This window comes from Cricetulus griseus, assembly GCF_003668045.3.
Source record: "Cricetulus griseus strain 17A/GY chromosome 1 unlocalized genomic scaffold, alternate assembly CriGri-PICRH-1.0 chr1_0, whole genome shotgun sequence".
NCBI lineage: Eukaryota > Metazoa > Chordata > Mammalia > Rodentia > Cricetidae > Cricetulus > Cricetulus griseus.
In genome coordinates, this window is record NW_023276806.1 from 187,428,099 (window position 1) to 187,454,533 (window position 26,435).

General features: G+C 42.2%; 1 protein-coding gene across 1 annotated transcript in view; it reads left to right on the forward strand.

Annotated features, from left to right (window-relative positions):
- Abcb1b (ATP-binding cassette, sub-family B (MDR/TAP), member 1B) overlaps nt 1-26,162 on the forward strand; it is a 68,996-nt gene extending 42,834 nt beyond the window's left edge. Inside the window, 8 exon segments of the mRNA NM_001243989.1 lie at nt 1,240-1,443; nt 9,655-9,755; nt 10,932-11,072; nt 13,347-13,503; nt 15,523-15,720; nt 21,067-21,273; nt 23,716-23,862; nt 25,521-26,162. Of these exon segments, the coding sequence (NP_001230918.1) occupies nt 1,240-1,443; nt 9,655-9,755; nt 10,932-11,072; nt 13,347-13,503; nt 15,523-15,720; nt 21,067-21,273; nt 23,716-23,862; nt 25,521-25,721 (1,356 nt within the window). The 3' untranslated portion in view covers nt 25,722-26,162.
- Nucleotides 26,163-26,435: the final 273 nt, after the last annotated feature.

Consider the following 26,435-nt stretch of genomic DNA (forward strand, 5'->3'; position numbering starts at 1 on the left):
CAGGCCAGGGGAGAGGGTTCAGTAGGTAAGACATTGTCTGAAAGCGTGAGGACCTGAGTTCGAATCCACAACACGCAATGTAAAAAAAAAAAAAAAAAGCCAGGTGTGGCTGTTATGATAAATCTTTCCACTAAAGCCCTGTTGTCATGTGGGCACTTTCCGCCAGCCACCCGAGTCTGCCCAAATAACACACAGAGTCTTATATTAGTTTACAATGCTGCTGGCCAATTGACTAGGATTTCTTATATGCTAGCTCAGTCTTTTTTTTTTTTTTTTCCTTTGAGACAGGGTTTCTCTGTGTAGCTTAGGAACCTATCCTGGCACTCGCTCTGGAGACCAGGCTGGCCTCGAACTCACAGAGATCTGCCTGCCTCTGGCTCCCAAGTGCTGGGATTAAAGGCGTGCGTCACCAATGCCTGGCCGCTAGCTCAGTCTTAATTATCATAAATCTATATATTTTATAAGACTTATCATATCGAGGACACCTTCTGCTGGCATCCTCTTCCCGGGATCACATGGCAGCTCCTGAGCAGAGAGCAGGAGGAAGAGGTAGATTTCCTTCTTTACCCTGCTTTTATTCTGAGTCTGCCTGCTATGTCACTTCCTACCTGGATCTCTTTACTACATTTCCCAGAGTCCTTTTTGACTCCTAGTCCTACCTGTCTTGCTTTCCTATTGGCCAACAGTACTTTATTTATCAACCAAACATATACAACCAAAGACAAACATATACACAGAAGGACCTCCCCCATCACGTGGCTGAATGGGCCTTTAACCTCTGCACTGGGGGACAGAGGCAGGAGACCCAAGAGCTCGTGAGCGAGCTATGTTAATGAGAGACCCTGTTTCAAGGCAGTAAGGCCAAGAATGATAGAGGAAGCCACCCCACATCTGCTCTAGCCTCCAAATGGGTGAATATGCCAACATACTCTTACAGATGTACCTACAAGTGCACATGCACACACATACCTCAGTGAAAACACGCTGAATAAAAGAAAAGGGAATCAGAATGGAGAGAAAAATCTTGAGTTCTGGGTTATTGATCTACTTTCATGTTTGTGTAGGAGTCAGAGAAATCTTCATTTTAGAAACACAATAAACTCAAAAGTAAAGCAGTGCCTTAGGAACTGACAAGATAACTAGTGTATTTGTATGAAAGCACATTGTCCTAATTCTTAGGAGTACATGTATTTCACAGTTAATATAAAATTGGCTCTCTAATTTGTTTTTTTTTTTCAGGCTATGAGTTCAAGGCTTGCTGGAATTACCCAGAATGTAGCAAATCTTGGGACAGGAATCATCATATCCCTAGTCTATGGCTGGCAGTTAACACTTTTACTTGTAGTGATTGCTCCACTCATTATACTAAGCGGCATGATGGAGATGAAAGTGTTGTCTGGTCAAGCTCTGAAAGACAAGAAAGAGCTAGAAGTCTCTGGGAAGGTGAGTCAAACTGAGTCCATTCCTTCCCTAGCAGAAAAGCCATTCTTGGTGGTGACACTGCTGCCGGCTGTGCTCTAGGGAAGTTGTTCTAATCATTCTTCCAGAAAACTTGAGCTTCCTGCAGATTCATAGCTGAAGGAAAGTGGGCATCCCCTCTTCCAGCTCAAAGACTGGCACCTGCTTTTCACTTTTCACTTTTCACGGATGCTCTGGTTTCAGGCTGCATCCTCCACTTTCTCCTGGGTTCCCATCCAGCCCTCTCTTTCCTTTCTCCCTTTTTCTTTTCCCCACCTTCTTGGGTTTTCTGTCTTTCTCTCTTTAAGCCATTCCTGTGTCCTGGAATGCAGGCACATATTGACATATTGTTTGGCGTGATTGGAAAGATTCAGTATGGGAAAGTCCTAAAAGCATTTATTCTCTCTCTCTCTCCTCTCTCTCTCTCTCTCTCTCTCTCTCTCTCTCTCTCTCTCTTTTACTGCTGCACCCCCTCCTTTCATGCCTCCTTCTGCTCACATCTGTTTTCTTTCTCTTATCCTGTTTGCTGTGCCCCATTAGCTATTGTATTTCACAGCTTAACAAATGCTTTTGTGGGGCTTACTGGATTTCCTGGCAAATGTTTTATTTCTTGCAGTGACCCTACCAGGTGTGTTCTGTTAAAAACCTCACTGATTTTTTTTTAGGTGAGGTTAATGGACACACCGGCTATGCTCTTCATGCCTTAGAACCAATCACTCCTGGAGCTAGGTTCAAACTAAGGCAGTGATACTCCAATTAGCTGGGAATCCATATTTTTTATTGTAGAGCATAGTCAGATATCACAGGAATGAGAGTTCAAAACAGGGCTGATCCCCAAAATGTGCTCAGTATCTCCCAGGGCTGTATCTACTGATGGACATTCCAAATTCCCTGGTCCCAGGCAGGTGGGAGTAGATTTGTGTTTCCATTGGGTGGGTGGGTGGTACTTTGTCCCCTAGCCATGAACCTCACTGACATCAGTGATGAGGTAGGTCCTGGAGGTTGGTCAATCCAGATTCTTCATCCTGCTCCCCTGGAGTACCTTTGAGAGAAAAACTGAAGTCCAGCTTTCTTGACTCCAAGCATTGTTTCTGGGGGCAGATTCTGCAGTGTGAGTGCCCTGAGGGTGTTCCAGCTCAAGCAACTGTAGTAAACAATGTGTTTATTGAGTTTCTTTATGTCTGTGGTGGAGACTTCATTTGAGGAAAAGGGTCATGACTTTATAGTACTGATATGCTTAAAGTGCCCTAGAGATGGTGGGGAGATGACCAATCCTAAGAACCAGAAGTCTGATGCAGGCTCATGAATTTACTTCAGCATGAGTGAGGAAAGGGTACAGATGGAGATGGATGTGTGTATCTGTGGCAAATTTTCAGTCATGGTCAGGCTCGAGGGATGCAGTGCAGAGGTAATGGTGGTGGCTATACCAGCCATCCTACTTAATATTAAAAACCAACCTCATTGTTACAATTCTCAGGTTACTGTTTATTATTAAATAGATGGCCTATAGCCACCATCATCTTATGAGCTCTATGTGTATCCTCTTACTTAATGCTGTCAGTAACTGTGCAGAATTATCGCTGTTAGAGAGATGAGGAGGCCCAAAGATTAGAAAGATCCTGGATCTTGTCTAGAGTCACAAGGTAATGGACATCTCACTGATCTGTCCCCTCTGGTCTTATCCTTCTGTATTCTATATTCTTCACACAAAATCCATTCTCATATCTATTAGATACAAATCTGATCATGCTAACTTGTACTTCAGATCTTGCAGTGCCTTCTAAGAAGCTGCACACAATCCAAGATTTTATCCCAGCTACAAACCTGATACGGCCTAGTCCTCGATGACTGTTCTCTTCTTTCACTCCACTTTAATTGTCCACTCCTCTGATTGCCTTGGATCTCATGGATGGTTCATTTCTATCAGTCAGGTTTCTGAGTTGTATTTTTAGAGGCTGTTCACAGTCGCTGAATGCATGCCTCCTCTCTGCCTCTGGCAGTTCTGTCCTGTTTCTTTAATAATGAATGGTGTGGCTTCCTTGCTAAAACAAATTCCATGAAGGACAAGCCTATGTCTGGTGATTTGCCTCTAAAGGAATGAGGTAAGCTTGAGATTTTAAGCAGTTCTGTGTAATTTCATAGAACATGTATACTCAAGTGTGTGATATCAAGGGTTGCTCCTATCCCAACTGTATAATGTTAGGGCCTTCTTATATCCTGATGGTGTGGTATCACAGACAGTCCTTGTTCCCTGTGTTTGACATCAGAATCTCAGTCATGGTGTTTGTGAAGTAAGGGCCTGCTTACCATTTTCACTCTGTGATGTCGGAATGCACTCATAGCCTCCACTGTCTAGAGCTTGTGCTTGACAGTATTCAGTCGTGTTCTTATAGACTAATGAGCACTTACTGCAAACATATGCAGTTTTTTTTCAATCTTGAAAGCCATAATCAGACATGAATTTTTGAAGACAGCAGGAAAAGGGTAAAGTGGCTCATTCTTTTTTTTTTTTTCTTCAAATTCATGCATTTTCCTTTCTCGAAAGCTACTTAGTAAATGATACTTTCTGAATGAAACAGTACCATTTTTACTCTTCCAACTAAAAGTTCTTCGTTTGGGGGAATTTCTTAGTCTTAAAAACTTGCGGAGATTGAAGTTATAAGGATGCAAGCTTCTAGTTAAGGTTTTTTCCTAATTGCTTAATTGCTCCTCTAAATGAATGGATAGTTCTGTGAGATAGCATGTCAATTCCCTGACCACACAAAGTCCGTGCCTCAAGCTCTCAGTTTTATTAGTGACACACACTGAAAACGCATGGCATTTACAAACTCACAAGAGCCCCGGCATCCTTTCCTTAGGAAATGATGCCCAGAAAGTCATTCAGACATTCATTCAGGTTGACTGTGAACTTCTTTTCCAACACACATTGCTGTGGTTTGTTCAGTTGTCTTACTAACCCACAAGACATGTCCTATTTATTCCAACCCATATAAATTAAAATATTTTAATGTACCTGAACAAAGATTGTCTGGGTATTTTTTTCTCTTAACATCTTATTTTTCTTACTTTCAGAATTTTCTAAAATGCATATATATTTGGTGTGTGAGTATGGAGTTGTATGTGAGTATGGGTGCTTTTGCGTATGTCTGGGGAGGTCAGAGGTCAGCCAAAGGGGTCATTTCTTGGAAGCCATCCACATTCTCTTTGAGTCAGAGTCCCTCACTGGAACCTAGAAACCACTGGTTAGGCTAGACTGACTCAGCAAGTCCCAAGGATCCTCCTGTGCTGATATTACAAGGAAAGACAGACAGACAGACAGACAGACAGACAGACAGACAGACAGACAGACGGAGAGAGAGAGAGAGATTAAATGAATTAATAAAGTGAGCAGCCAGCAAACCAAAGTAAAGATAGTTAGCAACGCATCATCAGATAAAGTACTCAAACACAGTAGAAATGACTGATTGAGAGAGCAAGCAAAGGTAGTATGAAACCAGGACTTAGAGTATTGAGCAGAACTCAACTGGGAAAGAAGCAGCCATGCTGGAATTACTGACTGAGTGTCCTTTCTTTGAATGAGCTTCTAGAGCACTGGGTTCAATTCCCAGCATTCGTACAGCAGCTTACAACCATCTGTAACTCCAGTTTCCGGGCATTTGATGCCCTCTTCTGGCTTTCATGGGCACAGCATGCAAGTGGTACATAGACATACACGAAGACAAAACACATTGAAACTGATACACATAAAATGATTTTTTAATTTCCTTTTCAAATTTAGATAATTTGTATAGGATTCAATGAAAAATGAAGGGTTTTACAGTCTAAATAAATTATAACATAATGGGATGTATCCTTATTAAAATCAGTTCTGACCTATAAAAGAGCCTGAGAGAAGAATATCTGAACCAATAAGAGGAATGTCTCTGGAGACCTCTAGTTTTAGAGTTAAAGAGACAGTAGAGACCATCCATCCATCCCCTTCATTTTACAGATGAGAAGTGTGAGACTGGTAATTTGTCTCATGGCTGATAGAGACTGAAATCTCATTGGTAATATTTCTATTCTTTGCATTCTCCACATACCTTTACTCACACTCCAAATGTGGCAAAGAATGTATTTACTAAACAAATATCCTTGGTAGAGGAAAACATTATCAGATCATAATTGGATGAAAGAAATTTGGGGGAGTATATCTGCCATGTTCCTAAGAAATAGTGTATTTTCAAATACCACTAAAAGATATGTTAATGAAAAATAGCAAGGAATCAAACAGCAATACAGTAAGTCATCAGATTTTAAAGATGAATAAAAGACATCAAACATATAAACGACAAGAAGATTATAGAATCTAGCATGTTTTTCAATGATAACTCTAAATGTAAATGGTCTTAATTCTACAATTAAAAGACAGACTGGGTAAATGGGTTAGAAGCAAGATGCAGCAATACAAAAGAAAGCTCACTTATAAAATACATCATCTGCAAGTGAAAGGATGGAAAGCAATAGTCCAAACAAATGGAATTTGAAAGCAAAAAGGGTTAGCCACACTCACAGCCAAGAAATAGGGTTTAAGGAAAAATCAGAATACATAAAGGAGATTGCTGTTTATGAAGAGAAGGATTCATCAGAAGATACGTTGAAATACACCAAGTATCAGAGCATCTGACTTTACTGATGGACCTGAGAGGAGATCTGGGCTCCAAGGCAGTAGTAGTGTGTGAGCTGATGGTCCCACTCTCTCTGGGACATTATCTGGATTTAAAGGAATTAACAAGTTGGTTTTCTCTGATCACAGCAGGAGAAACTGCAACAGCAATGCTCAGAAGGCAGTTTATGGCAGTGAACTTCTACTCCATAAAGAGATCCTACCCTAGTGATGCATTCAAGTCTTGTAGAGATGAGAACAAACCAAACCAAAAACAATGATCAGAACATAAGCAAGTGAAACAGAGCAGAAAAGAACACCGTAAAGGACCATGGAGGAAAGATGGCTCCATGGGTAAGAGCACGCATGGATTTTCCAAAGGACCCAAATTTGGTTCCCAGGCCTGGCATCAGGCAGCTTACGCCTGCCTGTAACTCTAGCTCCAGGGGATCTAACACCTTCTGGCCTCAGTGGGCACCTTCTCACACATGACATGCACACACACACGTAAATTAGAATAAATCTTCAAAGAACTAGTTAAAGCTAGTTGTTTTTTAAGGTAAAATTGCTGAGCACTCAGTTAGCCAAAAGATAAGATCAAATAAACAGAACTTAAAAAGGAAAGATTATGCTTAATACTGCTGGGAACGCAGAGGGTCATTGGGGGATTTTTAATTTTTTTAAAAAATTTTATTACTCTTTAAATGACATATCTGTCTTGTGCAGGTGTATGCAGTTGTTCCCAGAGATGGTGACACAGGTGGCTGTGGACCACCTGATGTGGTAATTGGAATTGAATGTGGGCCCTCTGGAAGAGCAACATGTGCGCTTAGCTACCGAGTCCTCTCTCCAGCCCCATGAGGGGACATTTTTAGGGGAAAATGTTCATAATGTAGCAAATTCAGAGGAAATAAGAATAGTTTCTGGACAACTATGACCTATCAAAATTGAATAGAAGGAATTTAAGAAGCTAAGTACAATAAAAACATGAGATTGAGTGGTAATAAGTTCCCAACAAACAAGCTCACACTACAACAAATGAGAAAGGAAAGAAACTTCTCCATATTCATTCTAGGAAGCTAACATTATCCATCTACTAATGCCTGATAAGGACAGAACAGAAAAAAACAAACAAGAAACCCCAGAAAACTGTACAAGAGTATCTCTGGTTAAATGGATGCAAAAACCGTCACATATGTATGCAAAGTGAATATGAGAGCTGGTTAGGAGAAGTGTGTGCTGGCCTGCATGGTGAATGCTAGTGATCTTGACATTCACAAGACAGCCAGGAAGAATGCTAATTACCAACCAGGGCTAAAGAGTTACAAATACTCCAGGCTACATAGTGAGATGCTGTCACAAGAAATCAAAACAGAAGAACTACACCATGATAGACTTGGAATTATTCTTAGGATGCAAGAGTAGCTCAGTGTGCACAATTCAGAAATGAGGTACAGGAATAAACACATAGGAGATCTAGACACAGCATTTGAGAAAATTACACATCCTTTCTTTTTTATTCATACGTCTTTATTTCATTTACAACAAGCTGTATTTGCTAATGAGTATTTTTGCCTTGTGAAAAGCTGTTAAGAATGATGATTTTTTAATTTTATTTTATTAGTTCAAATTAGGAACAAGCTTGCGTCAGATGTCAATCCCTTCTCCCTTCCCCTCTCCCCCCCCACAGCCCACCTGCCCCTAGCCATCCCCCCTCTACTCCCCAGGCAGGGTAAGGCCCTCAAAAGGAACTCCCCAAAGTCTACCACATCATCCTGGGCCAGGCCTAGGCCCTACCCCATGATTACACATCCTTTCTTGATGTAAAGCCTTGGTATAGAAGGATCATACCTCAACATACTAAAGGTCGTACATGGCAAATCTATTGCTAATATATTGAATGAAGAAAAAATTGCAAGCATTTCTTATAAAGTTAGGAGAAAGACAAAGATATCTAATATTGCCACAGTTCAATTTTAGCTATAGAGATCACACATGAGAAAAATTAATAGAGAAAAGTGCAATCCCACTTTTCAGATATTTTATTATATGTGTATATGTGTATATATGTATATATGTATATATGTATATATGTGTATGTATATATATTAATTATATGGTATACATGATATATATGCATGTGTATATATAGCATATCTGATATCTATATATACATGTATAAATACATCTATAGAGAGGCATGTACAAGATTATATGCAAATATCAGTAGCTGTTCTACACACCAATGCATACCTAAGACAAATGAGAAATCTGATTCCTAACAGCTACAACAGCCAAGTCCCTAAGAGCAACCCTGATTCCTACTATACACTACAAATGATGACGGAAGCTGAAGATGGTGAAGAAAGGACAATCTGTAAGAGGTGCACATTCCTCAAAGCATCTGGCAAATTCATTTTCTACAGCCAAAAACCAGAGAGATGAATGGTTAAAATGTGGCATTTGTATATCCTTAGATGTTATTCAGCCACAAAAAAAGTAAAATTCTGTCATTTGCAGGAAAGTAGAGTAGGTCGTGCTAAATGAGACATAGCAAATACATGTTTTGTTTCATGTATAAAATGTAGAAGATGAGAGAGAGCCTATACAGGACCTAGAAGGGATGAGGGAGCGGGTGGAATAGTAGATGAACATGCTATGTGACTATATGGAAGCATCAGTGAATCCTGTTAATTTGTACAATTAATATTTGTTAATGACAAACAACATTTACTGTCTTTGACCTAGTGTTTTTATTTTCAAAAACTTTTCCTGAGGAAGTCATTGAATACTGGCAAATGTCCACATTCAAAGATATGTATGGAAATAAGAATTACAAGTGCTACTAGGGCTGAAGACACGCTGCATCACTAAGGTTGTCTAAAGTATTGCACTACATGTATTTAGTAACCTTGGAAAATGTTCATCAAAACCAGTATAGAATTCACAGTCGATTTTATTATTAAAGATGTGTATACTTGTAAAATGCTGATGTATAAGTTTTTATTTTTAAGGTAATTTCAGATGTTTTAAAACAATGGAACTTATAAATATCACATTTTTAACAATATGTAAAACCAAAAAAACAGTAGAACCAGAACAGTACATGGCAGTATTAACAGCACCCAGACTGAAGTGGGAAGCTCTCAAGTTTTAGGCCATTGTTGCATATTTTGCAAGACCCTGTCTCATGTAAATGAATAAACTAAAACAATTGTAAGGTTAAAATAAGTCCATTATGAAAGAAAGAACTGGAGAGGACATATTGAATTATCAAGTACCTTCTTTAAAGCCAAGTAAAGGCAGTGGGTTTAGCTTTGTTCTCTATAAAGGCATCTTCAGCTTTGTTCTTTATAAGGAGGGGGAAGGAATAGTTGATCTCCCATACAGATCTGAAGTCCAGTTTGAGAAATTATTTAATATTCTCTGCCAGTAGAGATGTTCATAGATAATCCTAAATGCTAAATACATTACAATAAATTACTGTTATTAATGTGACTTATAGAATTCAATGTAACTGCCGGTTAGATCTCATGCCTGTTGTGTTACAGATTGCTACTGAAGCAATAGAGAACTTCCGCACTGTCGTCTCTTTGACTCGGGAGCAGAAGTTTGAAAATATGTATGCCCAGAGCTTGCAGATACCATACAGGTAAGAAGTCCTGTAGTGTGGACCAGGGCTCTGAGGAGTTTTCTGGTAAGGACTTCAGTTTTCAGAATTGCCTTTGCCAGATGGTAGAGTGAACAGGAAGAAGGTACTGGAAGGAACACCTGAGACTGTCAAGAGAGAGATGAAGAGACCTGAGCTTAGTCAGGGGCATTTGGGAGGTAGAAACAGTGACTGCTGGTGACAATGGGGAGGAGACCAGAGGACAACTGTTAAGGCCTCTGGTATCCAGTTGAGATAATGGCCTTGCTGTTGACTGGATTTGGGGTGAAGGTTCTCTATGGAACATGAAATTGGGGGTGTTGTGAGACACCAAGGGGATATCTCAAGGATACTTCCTGTTCCTTTCTTTCCTGGGAAGACCTTCTCTTCTCCCTGTACCCCAGCAGTATGGATGAGAGCTCTGAAAGGAAGGTGACCAGGACATGAGTAAGCCCAACTTTGGAGTTTCAGCTTCTAGACCTTTCTGAAGGGTTTCCAAGCACCTTTGTCATAATCATGGCAGGCCCTCTTTTTCTGGGAAAAAATCTTCATTTGAAATCCCAGGGAGTGGCATAGACAAGAAGAAAGTTGGTGGGTTAAACAGGAGTAGGAAGGTGAAAGGGCTGCCCCTCCCCACCCTGTTCCTGCTCAGGCCTCCCACCCAAGATCCTTGTTGTTGTTCAGACATCCCTGGAACGTTCGGGCTTTGCAAAGCCTCTCTGGCTGCAGACGCTTGAGTGCTTTTCTCCCCCACAGCATATTGCTCCTCTGCTACACTGATGACAGGCACCTCATCTAGATCCCCAAGTGCAAGGACATGCCTGCTGCCCTGTCACCCACAGCTTGAGGGCGTTGGGTAGATGTGTTGGGTTCAGTGATGGGGGAAAGAGAAGGGCCATTCATTTGTTAATGTAAAGCAGGCTCTTCTCAGGGTTACAGGCCTAGTTACCAACCCACTGAGGTGTAACAGTCCTACTTTAGAGATGAAGACACCACTGAGTCTCAGAGCTGAGGCAGTTTCCTAAGTTCACACAGCTAAGTTAAAGGGGCTCAAGCGGAGTTCTTTAGAAATGGAATCCATTGTATCCGTCACTCTTGGGTGCCCACTGCCAGCCCACAGTAAGTTACTTGAATGGCTGAGAAATGAAATGGGCTGAATGTGGTTTCTCTTCTTTCCAGAAATGCTCTGAAGAAAGCACACGTCTTTGGGATCACATTCTCCTTCACCCAGGCCATGATGTATTTTTCGTATGCTGCTTGTTTCCGGTTTGGTGCCTACTTGGTGGCACATCAAATCATGACTTTTGAAAATGTTATGTTGTAAGTATTGGGTTCTTAAGTAGGTAATTATTTGATATATTGCTTTGTTCCAAGCCTTTGAACCAATGAAATTTGCTGACACAGCAGTCTTAGATTTGTAAAATTCCATCCTTTAATTATTAAAGGTCAGAAGAACCTTGTGAAAACCAGGCCATGGTGGCTAATGCCTTTAATCCTAGCACTTGGGAGGCAGAAGCAGGTGATCTCTGTGAGTTTGACAGAGAAATCCTGTCTTGAAAAGCCTAGCTGCCCAAAAATAGTTGAATATATGAGGAAAATTAACTGTCCATCTGTCTTATTTAGTTGCAGGTTTTTAAACTGCAGTCTATTTCTTTAGCATGAGTATAGAGTCCCAAGAAAAGGAAGCAGTGGATTCCCATTGTTCTGAAATGGTCTCATGTTTTATGCTTTTCCCAGCTCACTGTTTATGACATAATGAAAGGCAGTGAGGGGGTCACCAAACAAAGCAAAGAGCCGGTTAAATTATACTTTAGTACATGATGGGCAACGTAAGCTTGGCAATGGACTTCGTCAAACATGCTAGCCATCAAAACAGAAGATGCAGGTCTGATTAGGGAAGTATCTAGGCACAAACACTGACAACTAGACTTGGTGCCTCTCAGGTCCTTTCTGGTCTGGGCTGTGATAGCTGTGTCACAAATACTGATGTATCTTAGTGGCTGCATGGCATGACATGTAAGGAGATTTTTGTCACATATTTCATAGGTTTTGTGAGAATATGATGCCATTCCAACAACCAGCCTCAGTGACATGGAATTAACATTTATTTTGCGCACAAGTCAGTTGTGCTGATCTGAGCTGGGCATAACAGCTCTCATCTGACCTCACTTCTGTGTTAAAGGAAGCTATGGCTAGTTGGCTGGGGGAAAAGTTGGCATCGTCCTCTGTGTATGCTTTGACTTGCAGCAGCCTTGTAGTAGAGAAGAGAGGAAGGAGGGGGGGAGAGAATACACAAATGAAAATGAGACATAAAAGACCTCCTGAGTCATATACTCCAACTAACCACACTGACTTCTTCCGTTCTGGTTGACTGACATGAGTCTCAAGGCAGACTCAGACTGAAAGGGTTGCAGGCCACACTTCGCTTTTTAAACACAAGTATTTGCAAAGGTCAGAGAGAGATGAAAGAACTGAGCGTTTTGTGTCCAGCCATACTGCCATGCATGTGAGGGTGCTTCCTTTAAACCTTTTTTGTTCTATAGTTACTTGAGTTGCTCTTCCCAGTTATGAATTTGTTCTTGCTTGCACTCTGCTTTTCAGTTGTTTAAAAATGAGAGTAAAACCATAAAGAACACCTTTAAGTAACGCACTTTGTCCTTTGGGTGCATCGGTCACTTTCACCGTCACCGTGATAAAATATCCTGACAAAGGCAACTTAAAGAGACAGAGTTATCAGGCTTGCAGTTTGAGGAGCTACAGTCCTTCATGATAGAAGGCATGGCAGCAGGAATGTGGTCACGTCACATCCACAGTCGGGAGACAGAGAATGAACCAGAAGTTAGGATGGGATGTAAAACTTCCTATAAGTAGGAAGGATACTGACATGAAGATACTAAGTCATAGCCAGTAGTACTGTAGTTAGAACCTGCTCTGTTTCATAGTGCTCAGAAAAAAAGGTTGCTTTTTTGTTTTGTTTTTTAATTTTTAAACAAACTCATGAACACATGAAAGGAAACAGAACAATCTCATGATGGTCTTTTACAAAGTATGTGAGCAGCCTGCCACAGCTGCTAGACATCACTATGTGACAAGGGACAAAGGTGAGGGCCTCAGCCGTGGTCTCTGGGATGTGGGAGGCTGGAGTGGAGTGTTGTCTGGCCTGCCTGGGGAGGAGCAGCTGAGGGCATCCTTCATTCTTGTCTGAAACCCACGGCCCTTGGAGCAGTGTTCTAATCCACTCCAGTAAAGGAAGAGTCCTTCCGGAAGCCAGGTGGCCTTCTTTCTAAAGGGTTCCCACTGACAGGAAAGCAGAGAACCCAAAGTTGACTACAGGCTGCAGGGAACATTCTCTTTTCCTTAGGAAAGTTGAACTTGGGAGAAGCAGGCCATCCCAGTGGGGCTAAGTGGGTGGTGATAGGTGTCATGGAGCCTGGCTCTGGAAGGAAGCATGGTGGTGTCCTCATAGTTCTTCTGTAGGCTTTCCTCTATGCAGAGCAGTGGTCACCCAGCATCCTGCTCCTGGCTGTAGAACTGGCAGCTTGCTTCCACAGCTGCCGTGATGGTGTGCACATATTCTTTTTCCTTGTGTCTCAGGGTATTTTCAGCTGTTGTCTTCGGTGCCATAGCAGCTGGGAATGCCAGCTCATTTGCTCCTGACTATGCCAAAGCCAAAGTGTCTGCATCGCATATCATCAGGATCATGGAAAAAATCCCTTCCATTGACAGTTACAGCACCAGAGGCCTGAAGCCTGTGAGTTTGGTCTTCAGTTACATGACCTGCTAACCCCATGGATAAAAGTAGTTGAAGAAGAAATTTAATAAAATGTGTGCTTTTTAACATATTGATTGTAACATAAAAATTTCCAGGCCATGGGTTTATTTCATTAAATACTAACATATATTAAAATCTAGTACACATATAAAAATAGTATCCTCTTTATAGGCAAATTATGGAGGAAAAGCTTTATTGCATTTGTGTTATATATTTTGATGATGTTAATGCCTCGTGGCATAAATATATCGATTTTCTTTAAGTTTTTTAATTCCATGTTTATTTAGTTGTATGGATATTTACTTGGCACAGTGCACGTGCGGAAGTCAGAGGACAACTTTAGGAGTTGGTCTCTCCTTCTCCACATGGATCTTGGGGATTGAACTCAGCTTGTCAAGCTCAGTAACAAGGTCCCTACCCACTGAACCATCTTGCTGGCCAAGATGGTTCATCCTGTATTCTGTTTATTGAATCCTGTCTTTTTGAAGATGAAGGTTAACCTCAGTGGAATTTTGCTACATTTGTCTAAGCATTTGTCTGGGTCTTTTTGTTCTCTGTAGATAGAATCCATGAGCATGTAGGTTAGAACTGTCATTGTTAGCATTCCTAAGCCCTTGAGTACCTAAACCCTAGGGGACTGAACTAGGAGACCCTGAGCTTTGAGAACTGTGGTGCCTATTGCTCCAGACTTTAGAAGCCAGAGACTATGGATACTAGGTGCTCATGTTAGGCGTTTGTTGCTCTAGGCTTTAATCACCAACTGTCCCAGTCGTAGGAAACTATTATAAGTCTCGGTGGCCAACGGCAGCACACAGGACTTGCTAAGTACTACAGCTGCTGGACAGGACTCCAGCATTAGGACTCTTGGCTCCTACAGCAGGAAGTGTTGCACTCTTGAGCCTACAGTGTCAGGACCTTGGTCCTAAAAGCTTTGCAGTTCTTCCAACAACGGGGCCTAAAGTTTCTCACCTGTAGCTCTTCACAGTCCTCATCATCACTACCTCCATGCCATCCTCTAGAGCTCCTCAGCAGCCCTTCCCTGATACTGCAGGCATTGCTCCACTGGTGCTGCTGCTGTCTCCGCGTTGGCAGCCCAGTCCACTCTGTTATTGAGAAAGAGTGAAAGTAGCCAGCAAAGACCTATCTATCAGACTATATTGACGCTAATTACGGGCCTTCTGCTGGGCCACTGGTACCGCTAGTGCTCCCCTGCCATCCTGGGTGAACAAGCTTTCTGGAGATCCTTGTAACTTCCACAGCAAGCTGTTTGAAACAGTCGTGGCAGGAAATAGTGCCATTCCCCATTGAAACTGCTTTTGCAGCAAGCAGCTAATGGCAATACTTCTTTCTTCAGACACCCATGTGTTCCATGCAGCCAAAATGGCATGAAGGTTGTTCATGCACCTGTCAAAGAGGCTGCTTTGCTGATAGCCTTCTGCTCAAGGAAGCCAGATAACTAGAGAAGTAAAGGTAGGGTGTTTAATGAGTTCACTAGACCCAAGATAAATGATAAATGGGTGTTTTATTGGGGAACAACTTACACAGATAATAGTAAAGAACCCCCGTGGTGTTTCTGCCCCAGAAGAAGCAGTCTCTGCACTTCCAATGGCGAGCCACAAACCAAAAGAGAGTGCCTGCCCACCCTGTGCTTCTCTACCTTCCTGTCAGAGCCTAACTGAAGCCACGCCCAAAGGGGTGTGGCCACTAACAAATTCACTGGCAAGGCGAGATGTTACTACAGAGAAGGGCCTGTCAGATAGCCCACTTTTGGTCTCTTTTAAAAAGTCATTCATGGGAAGGATTAAAAGGGTGTATACAATAACGACTTAGTACTCAGCAAAGCTAACAGTATTTAACCGTGCTCAAGACTCACCCTAGCACTCAAGGAAAGGCGGGGCCTTTGATCTGTCTCACTTGGGAGCTGGAAGTAGCTAGGGTCAGCTCTACCCTGTTTTATTATTGTCATAATCAAATTGACTACTACTGTTATCATTCTAGAATTGGTTGGAAGGAAATGTGAAATTTAATGAAGTTGTGTTCAACTATCCCACCCGACCTGACATCCCAGTGCTTCAGGGGCTGAGCCTGGAGGTGAAGAAGGGCCAGACGCTGGCCCTGGTGGGCAGCAGTGGCTGCGGGAAGAGCACAGTGGTCCAGCTGCTCGAGCGGTTCTACGACCCCATGGCCGGAACAGTGGTGAGCACGCTTTTGTACTCAGATCACCCTAGGTTTTATCATACAAATGCCTGGTGTTATTTACTCTTGATTATGAGTCATGTTTTGTTTTCACAACTTTAAATAATAACCCACTGAGACGCATCCTCCAGCTGAAGCTTGGTGTGTAAGCCATACCACCAGCCCTAGACATCTTCTCCATCAGCAGTACTCCTGTTTTTCCTTCACAAGGAACCTACTTACCACCCAACTCCCTTGCCTGAGAAAGCCATCAAAAATTAAAGTAGCTTGAGAAATAGGAAAGGGATCTAGGAGTGACAAGGAGATGAAAGCCAATGACTGTGTTTCAAGAAGGAAAACATGTCAGTGAAGACCAGTGGGGAAGTTTGTAGCAGGCTTTCTCTTTGGGCCACCAACCAGCTCCCAAATAAAGACAAAGAGACTTATTATTAATTACGAATGTCTTATCTTATGCTTGTCCCACTAGCTCTTATAGCTTATTTCAACCTGTTTCTCTTCATCTACATTTTGCCTCGAGGCTTTTTCTCTTTCTTTCATTTTGTATGCCCTACTTTCCTGCTGCTTCCTTGTCTGGCTGGCTGATGGCTGCCTGCTTGGCTGGCCCTGGGCATCTCCCTCTCTTTATCCTCATTCTCTCTTCACTCTTCTACTTCTTCTCTCTGCCTGCCAGTCCCACCCATCCCTCATCTGCTTAGCTCTTGGCCATTAAGCTTTTTTATTAGACCAATCGGGTGCCTTAGTCAGGCAAGGTAAAACAGCAACACATCTCTACATCATTAAGCAAATGCAGTATAAACAAATATAACAACACATCTTTGCCTACTTAAAGCAATATTCCATAACAGGAGTTTGGGTAAGATGAGGTCTGAGGAGAATGATGAGATGAGATGGCAAATTAATGGCCTGTCCCCAACACTTTGTACTCTGAGTAAACAGGTGATGGGAACAAACGGCTTAGCATGCCTGAAGGATGGTTGGGAGGAAACATGGAGAGTTAGGAGAGTGTGGACTGTGAAGCAGCCAACACTGAAAGAGAACAGCAGTGGGGTGGGAGACACTTGAGCGAGCAAGCTCAAAAGGAGAGAGCTGGAGGCCCAGGAAGACTGCTCAGCAGTCAGGAGCACTCACTGCTCCTTCAGAGAAGCCAGGTTCAGGTCTAAGCACCTGCATGGTGGCACACAACAGCCTGTAACTCCACTTCTAGGGGCTATGACTCCCTCTTCTGGCCTATTGGGCCTCCTCTGTGTGCTTGGAACACATATGTACACTGAGGCACGTACACATAAATAAAAATGAATAAAGGGAGTATTTTTAAAAGAAAGAACCTGAAGCATTCTTTGGCTGTGTATTTAAATCTGTGTTGTAGGACACAGGAAAAAGTGCGAAGAAACAGAATTTAGAGCAGGAAGCTGTTATTATGCATGCATCTAGTTATAAGTTGTCCTTATCCTCAGAGCTGACAGCTGTCCAGAGAGAAATACAGTGACCCAAATACTGATGCCCATCAATTCCAAGGGACCCTGGCTGCAGTAATGACAAAGATGAGGAGATAATTTTCAATTGCCATGCATGGCTTTTCAAACTTCTACGCAGTAATTATTTAAAATCAGGCAAACTTTACTCAGCTTGTTCTGTAAACAGTGTAGATGTTTTGTATCCTTTTATGTCATTAAAGAGTTTTTTTATGAATTCCTTTATGTTTTGTTGTTAAAAATTGACCCCCGAACTCTAATAAGCCTTCATTACATTCAAAGCAATCAGAGGAGATAGTGCCAGCAACCAGAATTCTGAGGAATATCCTCAATAAACTTTTATTATGCATACATGCATACGTGGGGTGGTGTGGTTATGGATACCTCTACACACACACACACACACACACGCACGCACGCACGCACGCACGCACGCACGCACGCGCGCGCGCGCCAGAAGAGGGCATCACATCCCTTGGAGCTGGAGTTAAGAGACTCCTCAACCTGCGGATGCTGGGATCTTCATGACTGAGCAGCAAGAGCTCTGAACTGCTAAGCCACTGCTCCAGTCCTCCTTTCTTAAAATCTTTTGAGACAGGGTCTCATGTGTGCCACACTGGCTCTGAGGATAACCTTGAACTCCTGATCTTCCAGCCTTCACCTAAGAGTGCTGAGAACACAGGCATATGCCATGGCATGTGTTCTCTGTGGTGCTGGGGATGGATCCTAGTGCTTCCTGCTAAGCAAGCACTCTAGCAACTGAGCTACATCCCTAGCCCCCAACACCCATGCTTACCGAAGTACTGTTCACAACACTCAAGTTAGGAAGGTAGCCTTGGTACCTGTCAGCAGATGAGCTGTGTGGATTTTGTATACAATGGAGTATTACTCAGGCATGAAGAATGAAATCATGCCATTTATAGGAAAAGGGTACAGTGGAGACAGTTAAGTTCTATAAACTGGATTTTCTCTTGTACATGGCAGTTGGGTTTAATATAAAAAAATCAACATAGAAGATAGACTACTTTGGAAGAGGAAGGGGAATGGTAGTTTTGTAGATTAATACATTTAATAGAAAAGTGAGTAAAACAATCATAACAAAATCTGAATACTGAAATCTTAGACTGTGGACTCTTCCTTTCTCAGCAACCGACATACAAAGAAGAGCTTCGTGACTGAAGCCTGGCCTTCCTTCCGCCCAGAAAGCTGTTCAAGTCCTTGCATTCACATGGACTTGAAAGTCCTACAGCTTAACTCTAACTTGACTCTGCTCCTGGCCTGGCCTTTTTCCCCTATCCAAGTCTGTCCTCACACACCACAGCCAGGTTCTTTTGTCTCCTTTAGCTGCAGGTCACAGTGATATCTTCAGAGCTGTTGTGAAGATAAAGGAGAGAGTGTGTGCATTGAGCTTATGACAGAACTTGAAATGTTCTCAGTGCTTGATATTTTTACTCTGTTTCAGCGTACATGCACATTCAGTAATACTTACATATGCAGCCTGCGATTACTGTACTGGTGAACAGTAGATGTAGCACTCTATTGTCAAAAGATCTAACCATTTTTGATTAGCCTTGCATTATCCCATACCAAGTTTTGCTTTCCTAGATAGGCCTTCACCTGGGCTAGGTTCTTGGGAGCAATTTCCAGAAATTCCCCTGAGTTCCTGGGTCTCCCATCAGCCCACTGGTGTGCCTCTACCACAGATGCTGTGCCTGAGGCTGACTTATATCCTGAGCTTCCAAACATGTCTTCCTTAGAGGAAGGATTCTTTAACTAATACTGGTTTTAAATAGTTTCCAACCTTGTGTGTTTTACAGTTATGATCAGGGCCAAGAGTGTTACTGTATTTGGTGATGTGCACATGTACAAATTCTCTAAGGCTTCCTGGGGCCATTCAGACTTGCCTGTGATTCTGTCAAATAACTTGTGTTTTGCCTCCGGGGATATAGACATGGAATGAATTTCTTTAAGGCTTATTTCTTCAAATTTCCATTTGTAAAATGCAGTCCTCCCTCTAGCAAGATCCCTGTTGAGCTATGTTCTTATGTGAGTTTCTTGCTGGGTGTTTGTTTAGAGAGAGAGAGAGAGAGGATTTTGCTACACAGTCCACACTGAGGATGGGTTGACACTTCAGTCTTCTGCCTCAGCTGCCTCAGTGTTGGGGAAGCAGGCTTGCCCTGCCATGCCCATCACATCTGTTTCTTCTTCTTACTGCTTCTCTCCATCCTTTATTTTCTACTTTGACTGATTAAAATGTTTAAAAAGCCAGGAAAGTAGATGCACAGAGTGGTTTCCATGGCAACTGGGCTTGGTACCAGCAAGGTCATGGTATGCCTTCTGTCTATGTAACTGCCAGTCTCCCAAGCAGAAACACATACCTGTGGCAAAGATCTAATGTAGCTCTGGCAAGTACTCTCCAAGGCCTCAGCCAGTCACAAGGTATACAGAGAACATGTATGAATCAGTACATACTTATCACTGTTGTTTGACTATCCAAGGCTGAGGTATTGGGATCTTCTTCAGAAGCCATTAACTGCTACCTTACTTGAATGCCAAAAATTATTTTGCAAAGAGATCTATTTAGTTGACGTATCTGTATCAGAAAAAGGTTTTATCAGAAAACCTATGAAGGGGCCTCCTCAGCTCCTGCACAATCATCTAAATCAGTGGTTCTCAACCTTTCTAATGCTGTGACCCTTTAATACAATTCCTGATGTTGTTGTGATCCCCTCTAACCATAAAATTATTGTTATTATTATTTTGTTTTTTCCAGACAGGGTTTCTCTGTGTAGCTTAGGAGCCTATCCTGGCACTCGAACTCAACAGATCTGCCTGCCTCTGCCTTCCAAGTACTGGGATTAAAGGCGTGTGCCACCAACACCCATCCCACCATAAAATTATTTTTGTTGCTACTTCATAACTAATTTTGCTACTGTTATGAACCATAATGTAAATATCTGTTTCCTAATAGTTCTTAGTCAAACTGTAAAAGGGCTGTTCCCTGGGGTCGCGACTCACAAGTTGAGACCTAGGGAAAGGGTGGCCTTTCCTTTCCTACTCTTGGCTCAGGATTAAATATACCGTGAATTCTTCCATACACCTATTTGCCTGTCCCCCCATACACACACGGGGGAGAGGGGAGAGATTGATTGATTGATTGATTGATTGGGACTCTTTTTCTTTTTCTTTTTTTTTTTTTTTTGTTTTTTGGTTTTTTGAGACAGGGTTTCTCTGTGTAGCTTTGGAGCCTATCCTGGCACTTGCTCTGGAAACCAGGCTGGCCTCGAACTCACAGAGATCTGCCTGCTTCTGCCTCCCAAGTGCTAGGATTAAAGGCATGTGCCACCAACACCTGGTGATTGGGACTCTTAAGAGACAAGATGTTCTGCTTTTTCTAGGTCATGGCCCCTTCCTCCATCTTCAAAGCTAGCAGTAGCTACCTTGGAATAGCCCACTTCTGTCCCCCTCTTCTACAGTTAAGAACCTTAGGAATACATTGTTTGCACCAAGATAATCGAGATAAACATTGTATTTTAGAGTTAGCCAATTAGTAGCTTTAATTCCATGTGCTACTTTAATGCCTCTTTCACAAAATACATTCACAGTTTTGAGGGATCTGGACATGGGTAATTTTAGAAGGAAGGTCATTCTTTGCTTATTACTGCATGAGTCAAAAGCCAAGGTTAAGACATGGGAAACAGGGTTATTTCTCCAAAGTACACACTTATGGTATTCCCTGAGTGAACCTTACAAATCCAGAGTAATACAAGCAACCCTTCTTTCAGCTCATGGCAATCCCACAGTCTTAAAGTATGATTTTGCTAAGTCTGAATTGTGCTGGTGCTGAAGTTGATCTGTGAACCCTTGCTCCCAGTTTCTAGATGGCAAAGAAATAAAGCAACTGAATGTCCAGTGGCTCCGAGCACACTTAGGCATTGTGTCCCAAGAGCCCATCCTGTTTGACTGCAGCATTGCTGAGAACATCGCCTATGGAGACAACAGCCGGGTCGTGTCCCAGGATGAGATCGAGAGGGCGGCCAAGGAGGCCAACATCCACCAGTTCATTGAGTCTCTGCCTGACGTATGTCTCTCTCCAAATTAAGTTTATCAAGGAAAACGTAGCAGCATACTCCACATGTATACAGAGATCTGGCCACAATTCCCCTTGCCTGTCAGATGTTAAGTTTACCTGATCACATGAGTCCTTGTGAGGAAGGAGGGAAGTGTTACACCCACTCAGGAACTGTCCAGGAGGAGGAGGCCTGGTACAGAGCCAAGGCTTGTGGGCTAGATGCGCCACCCCTTCATGGGGATAGTCCCCATCTTCCAAGTCTTCATGGAGGGCCAGGTGGCCATTTCTGTGTCTTCTGATTCTGCCAAAGAAACAATCCTTACTGTCTCTCCCCATTCTCCATTTCTATCCCATCCATCACTTCGAAGCTCCTCTAGGAGCTTCAAGCTTCATTGTGGAGTCAGGCCAGGATGACAGCTGGACCCATACCAGAAAGACAGCTCTCTAGTTAGGGCTGAGTCATTGAGAAGACCATGTATTGTACAATTTCTTACCATTGTGAGTTTCATGGGCCCCAGGCTATACTTAGGAAGTTGATTATTAAATGTTCCCTGGGCTGTTATCCTGTAGACTCCTCTAACTTCCTCCTGTAAGTTAGACAAATTGGAACACCGCCTCTATCTTAAGCCCCTTTAGTTATTTTAATTGTATTGTTTTTATTCTGTGAGTATGGGTGTTTTGCTTGCATGTGTGCCTGTATACCACATTTAGACCTGGTGTCCACAGAGGCCAGAAGAGGACTTCAGATACCACAACTGGAATTACGTGAGCTACCATGTATGTGCTGGGAATTGACCTGGGTCCTCTGAAGAGCAGCCAGTGCTTTCAGCCACTGAGCTGTCTCTCCAGCTGCAGGTCTTACCCAAACAATATACCTCCTCCCATTAACACTAGTTAAGTTACTTATTACAAGTAATGCCCTCTATACACTAAGATTTAGTGGCCTCAAGGCAGCCAGGAAGGCAGAGGCCTCAAGGGCAAGAGTGGCAAGATGGAGTGGCCCTAACTCTTCCTGAGTTATATCTATTCATGTGGTTCCTCCCCAGATACCTGCTCCTGCTGAGCACATGGCCTGGAAGGAGGTCTGTTCCCTTCCCCTTTTCAGTGTAGTCCAGCCATGGGTGACTCTTGAGACTGAAATGCTCAACGTGCAAGTCTACAGACCCCTTTAGAGATTCACTCTTGCCAAGGCCTGAATCCTCACCTTAGAGGTTGTTGTGGATGCAGACTTTTCAGTCCCTATATTAGCTCTTCTGAATGGAAAAAAATGAACAAGAACTTGGCAGTCAGACCTGGTCATTTTTTATTTAAAGCCCAGGAGATAGTGACACAGAATAGAAGATACAGCAAAGTGACTGTGGTCTCTCACAAGGACCTGCTATTCTGGACTTCTGGTCTACCACTCTGTCATTAAGCCCTGTTCTATGTGCATCTCCTGCTGAGTTGTTAGTCCTAGACTTACTCTACCACTGTGTGTTTCCTCCTTCCTACAGAGGTAACAGCATCATCCTCTCTGCTCCCCAAGGATCACTGCAGTATGGTAGCCTTGCACTCACCCGGGGTAGGACATGTCAAAGCACCTAGGTTCTGGGGCAGCTGTAGCTCAGGGGTAAATACCTTCCAAACATCATTTCATCCTCCCCAGAGCCTGTCTTCTCCACAAATGCAGACCTTGTTCTGCCCACCACAGAACTGGAGTTGCCTAATAAAATAAAGAAAAGTGCCACCCTTGAGCATGGATTTTACAGTCAAATTCACAAGCTGTGTTTGTGGCTAGTTCTAGCCTGCCAAAGGCCTGCAAATAAATAAGGCTGTGTGTTTTCTGGTTACATACACTGTTGTATCCTCTCCTGCTTTCTGATATTACACAATCTAGCCCATGTCTCATATATCATTATTTGTGACAGTTCTCAGATATTGAGATTGATAGGGGAACGGTTTTAGGAGACTGTAGAATCAGATAAAGAAGGATCTGTTTTAAGCTTAGTGGGATTCCTGGACACATTAAAATCATTTAAACCCTAGAGATAATTCAATAGGAAGACACCAGAAAGCTAATATTCTAAGGATTTCTTTGCTCAGTTTAAAATCATGCAGAGGGTGTCACCTGCTGGTGACAAGATGTTTCTGTTATTGTGGCCAGCTGTTCAAATTATTTTCTGTCTCCTGTCAATCTTTGTTACAAACACAGTGGAACCAGGAGATGGAAGATAATGGAATTGCCATATTTTTGCAGAGAGAAAGTTGGGCTTGTTTACATTAAAGCTTATAATGGGGGCCCAAATTAAGCCTACCAATTAGAGCTTTTTTTTCCTGGTTAGTTTAGCTTTCTGTATACCTATTTTTAGCCTCTGAAACTAAATTTATCTAATTATTCTATTTACTGTAGTCACACTGTGTTTGCACTTTGTCATCAGCTCTATTTTCAAAACAACCAAATTCTGTTCACAGAAATACAACACCAGAGTAGGAGACAAAGGGACTCAGCTGTCGGGTGGGCAGAAACAACGCATCGCCATAGCACGCGCCCTCGTCAGACAGCCTCACATTTTGCTCCTGGATGAAGCAACATCAGCCCTGGATACAGAGAGTGAAAAGGTAAGGATGTAAGGTGGTGTTTTTCTCTGCCATGGTAGAGAACGCTGAGTCAGATAGCTGAGTGTTGCCCTGTTGGCTCCCAGTGGAGTTTAAACGTGTCTGTAGTTGGGACTTAGGAGACCTGAAGTGATGAGAGGCAAATTAGTCTTGAACCCCACATGTTCCATGATGTCTGTCTACAAGCTGCATGCTGGCAGCAGTCTGCTCCTGCAGGCGGGGTCTCTGCAGCAGCCTGTGAAGAGCTGAAGGGAGACAAGGCTGAAGTCTGGCCATGCCCTAAGACACATGCTGCTGGTGCCTTTCAGCCTGAGAAAGGTTACAAGTTTGGCTGTCTGAAAGGCAGATGGTCAGGGGATCTTTCTACTGCTGTGATGGCTTTGGTGTGCTCCAGCTTCCTGATGCTCTGTGGAGCTGGCAAGAAGACTGCTTTAGGATGTTATGTGGCCATGAGTGTTTATAAATCGTTGGATGGACACTATTGACTGCCCTTACCTTATATTAGACATCTCCTGCCTCAGTACACATCTAAAGGGATTCTTTTTTTTTTCCTGATGTGGTAGAGCCCTCAGTCTCTAAACTTTATGTTAGAGTTCACTTATACCACTGGTTTTAGATTTTTTATTAATTATTGTTGTTTTCGAGACAGGTTTCTCTGTAGTCTTGGCTGTCCTGGATCAAATTCTATAGATGAGGATGGCCATGAATTCAGAGATCTGCCTGCCTCTGCCTCCTGAGTGCTAAGATTAGAGGCATTCATCACCAGCACTCAGCATGTTAATTTTTATTATAAATAATGGGTTTTGTTATATTTTGTACATCTTTATCATTGTACTTTGTTCATATTTACCCCCTGATTACCTTACTCTACTCATCATCCCACCAAATAGTTCCCTTTCTTCTTTCCCACTCAAAAATTCATATTATATATGTAAAACATAAAGTTGTTGTTACACCCAGGTCCACATATGGAAAATGTATTATTTTATCCTTCTTATTCCTTGTCTTCTTCTCCCCTTGACTCTTTCCAGCCTCCACATTCCCTTCCTTCTATTTGTGTGTCATACACACATTTAAATATAAATTATGCATTGACCTTTCTGAGTATGGCTTATTTCTTTTAGCATGATATCTTCAATTCCATTTCCTTCAAATAACACCAGTTTATTCTCCCTAATGGCCAAATAAAGCTCCATTGTGTATATGTGCCACGATTCTTTACTCGTCTGTCTGTGCCCATCTAGTTGGGTGCATGTGGTGGCTGTTATAAATACAGCGTGAACATAGATACTCGAGTATCTCTGCCATTAGGACTTAGAACCTTTAGGTAATACCCACCTTGGGTATAGCTGTTATATGCTTCTGATTTTGTTCTAAGGGTCTTCCACACTGATTGCCACAGGGGATGTCCCAGTTCAGATTCCCATCAGCAGTACATAATGGTTTTTTCTTTCTTCTCAACCCTGCCAGAATATGTTGTCCTTTCTCGGTTTTCTTTGTGTTGGATTCTGACTTCCATATGAGAGAATCAGCATAGTTTTAGTATGCCTTTTCTGACACAATTAAAGAAGACATAGTAGAGAGAAATCCTGGGCCTGGTTATAGAGGGAGGACTAAAGGAGAAGGGATTTTATCATAGTCTTTTGTGTGACTGGAAACAGGTTGTCCAGGAAGCCCTGGACAAAGCCAGGGAAGGCCGCACCTGCATTGTGATCGCTCACCGCCTGTCCACCATCCAGAACGCAGACTTGATCGTGGTTATTCAGAATGGCAAGGTCAAGGAGCATGGCACCCACCAGCAGCTGCTGGCACAGAAAGGCATCTATTTCTCCATGGTCCAGGCTGGAGCAAAGCGCTTGTAAACTGTGACTGTTTGAAATGCTAAGTGTTTTTAATATTGTTGCTTAAATATGGCACTTAACCAAAGTTTAAAAAGGTGAACACTGTTGATGGTAATTTCATCAAGATGACAGTCTTCAGAAACTTCGTAATTTAATTAATAAAAACTGAAAAAAATGTCATTGATGGGGGCATTGTGTTTAATTGCATTATCTGAGACATAAAAGAAACTTAAAGAATTTTTAAAAATAAAATGTGTAATTTTGTTTCAGTTTTTAATTTCAACCCTACTTTGTTAAATGATTATAAAGGTTGTAAAATGTACTTAAATATTCCATAAAGTGCCTATAAAAACTAAATGTTCATATAATTGGAGTCATCTTGTCTGTTGTGTGTATTAATTTATATATTTTTCCAAATAGGATGCTGTAAATAATTTTAGCTTTCATAAAATGGATTTTAAGAACCTGTCTGTTTTCTGTGGATGGTTAAGTGATTTAAGTAATTTCCATTCGGGATGTGTTTTCACATGGAGCCAAACAAAGCTACCTGTTTAACTGCTTCCTAGACTTAGTCTGCTGGACTTTATATTGCCGTTACTGGTAGATTTTGAGCCCAGTGCGCAGAGCAGCAGACAATGGGAAGTGGAGGGGAGATATAGTATGAGGTATGAATTGTTTAAGAGTAGCTTAACTTTTATTGCTCTAATAATGAGCTCTTTAGTGATTCTCATAGTT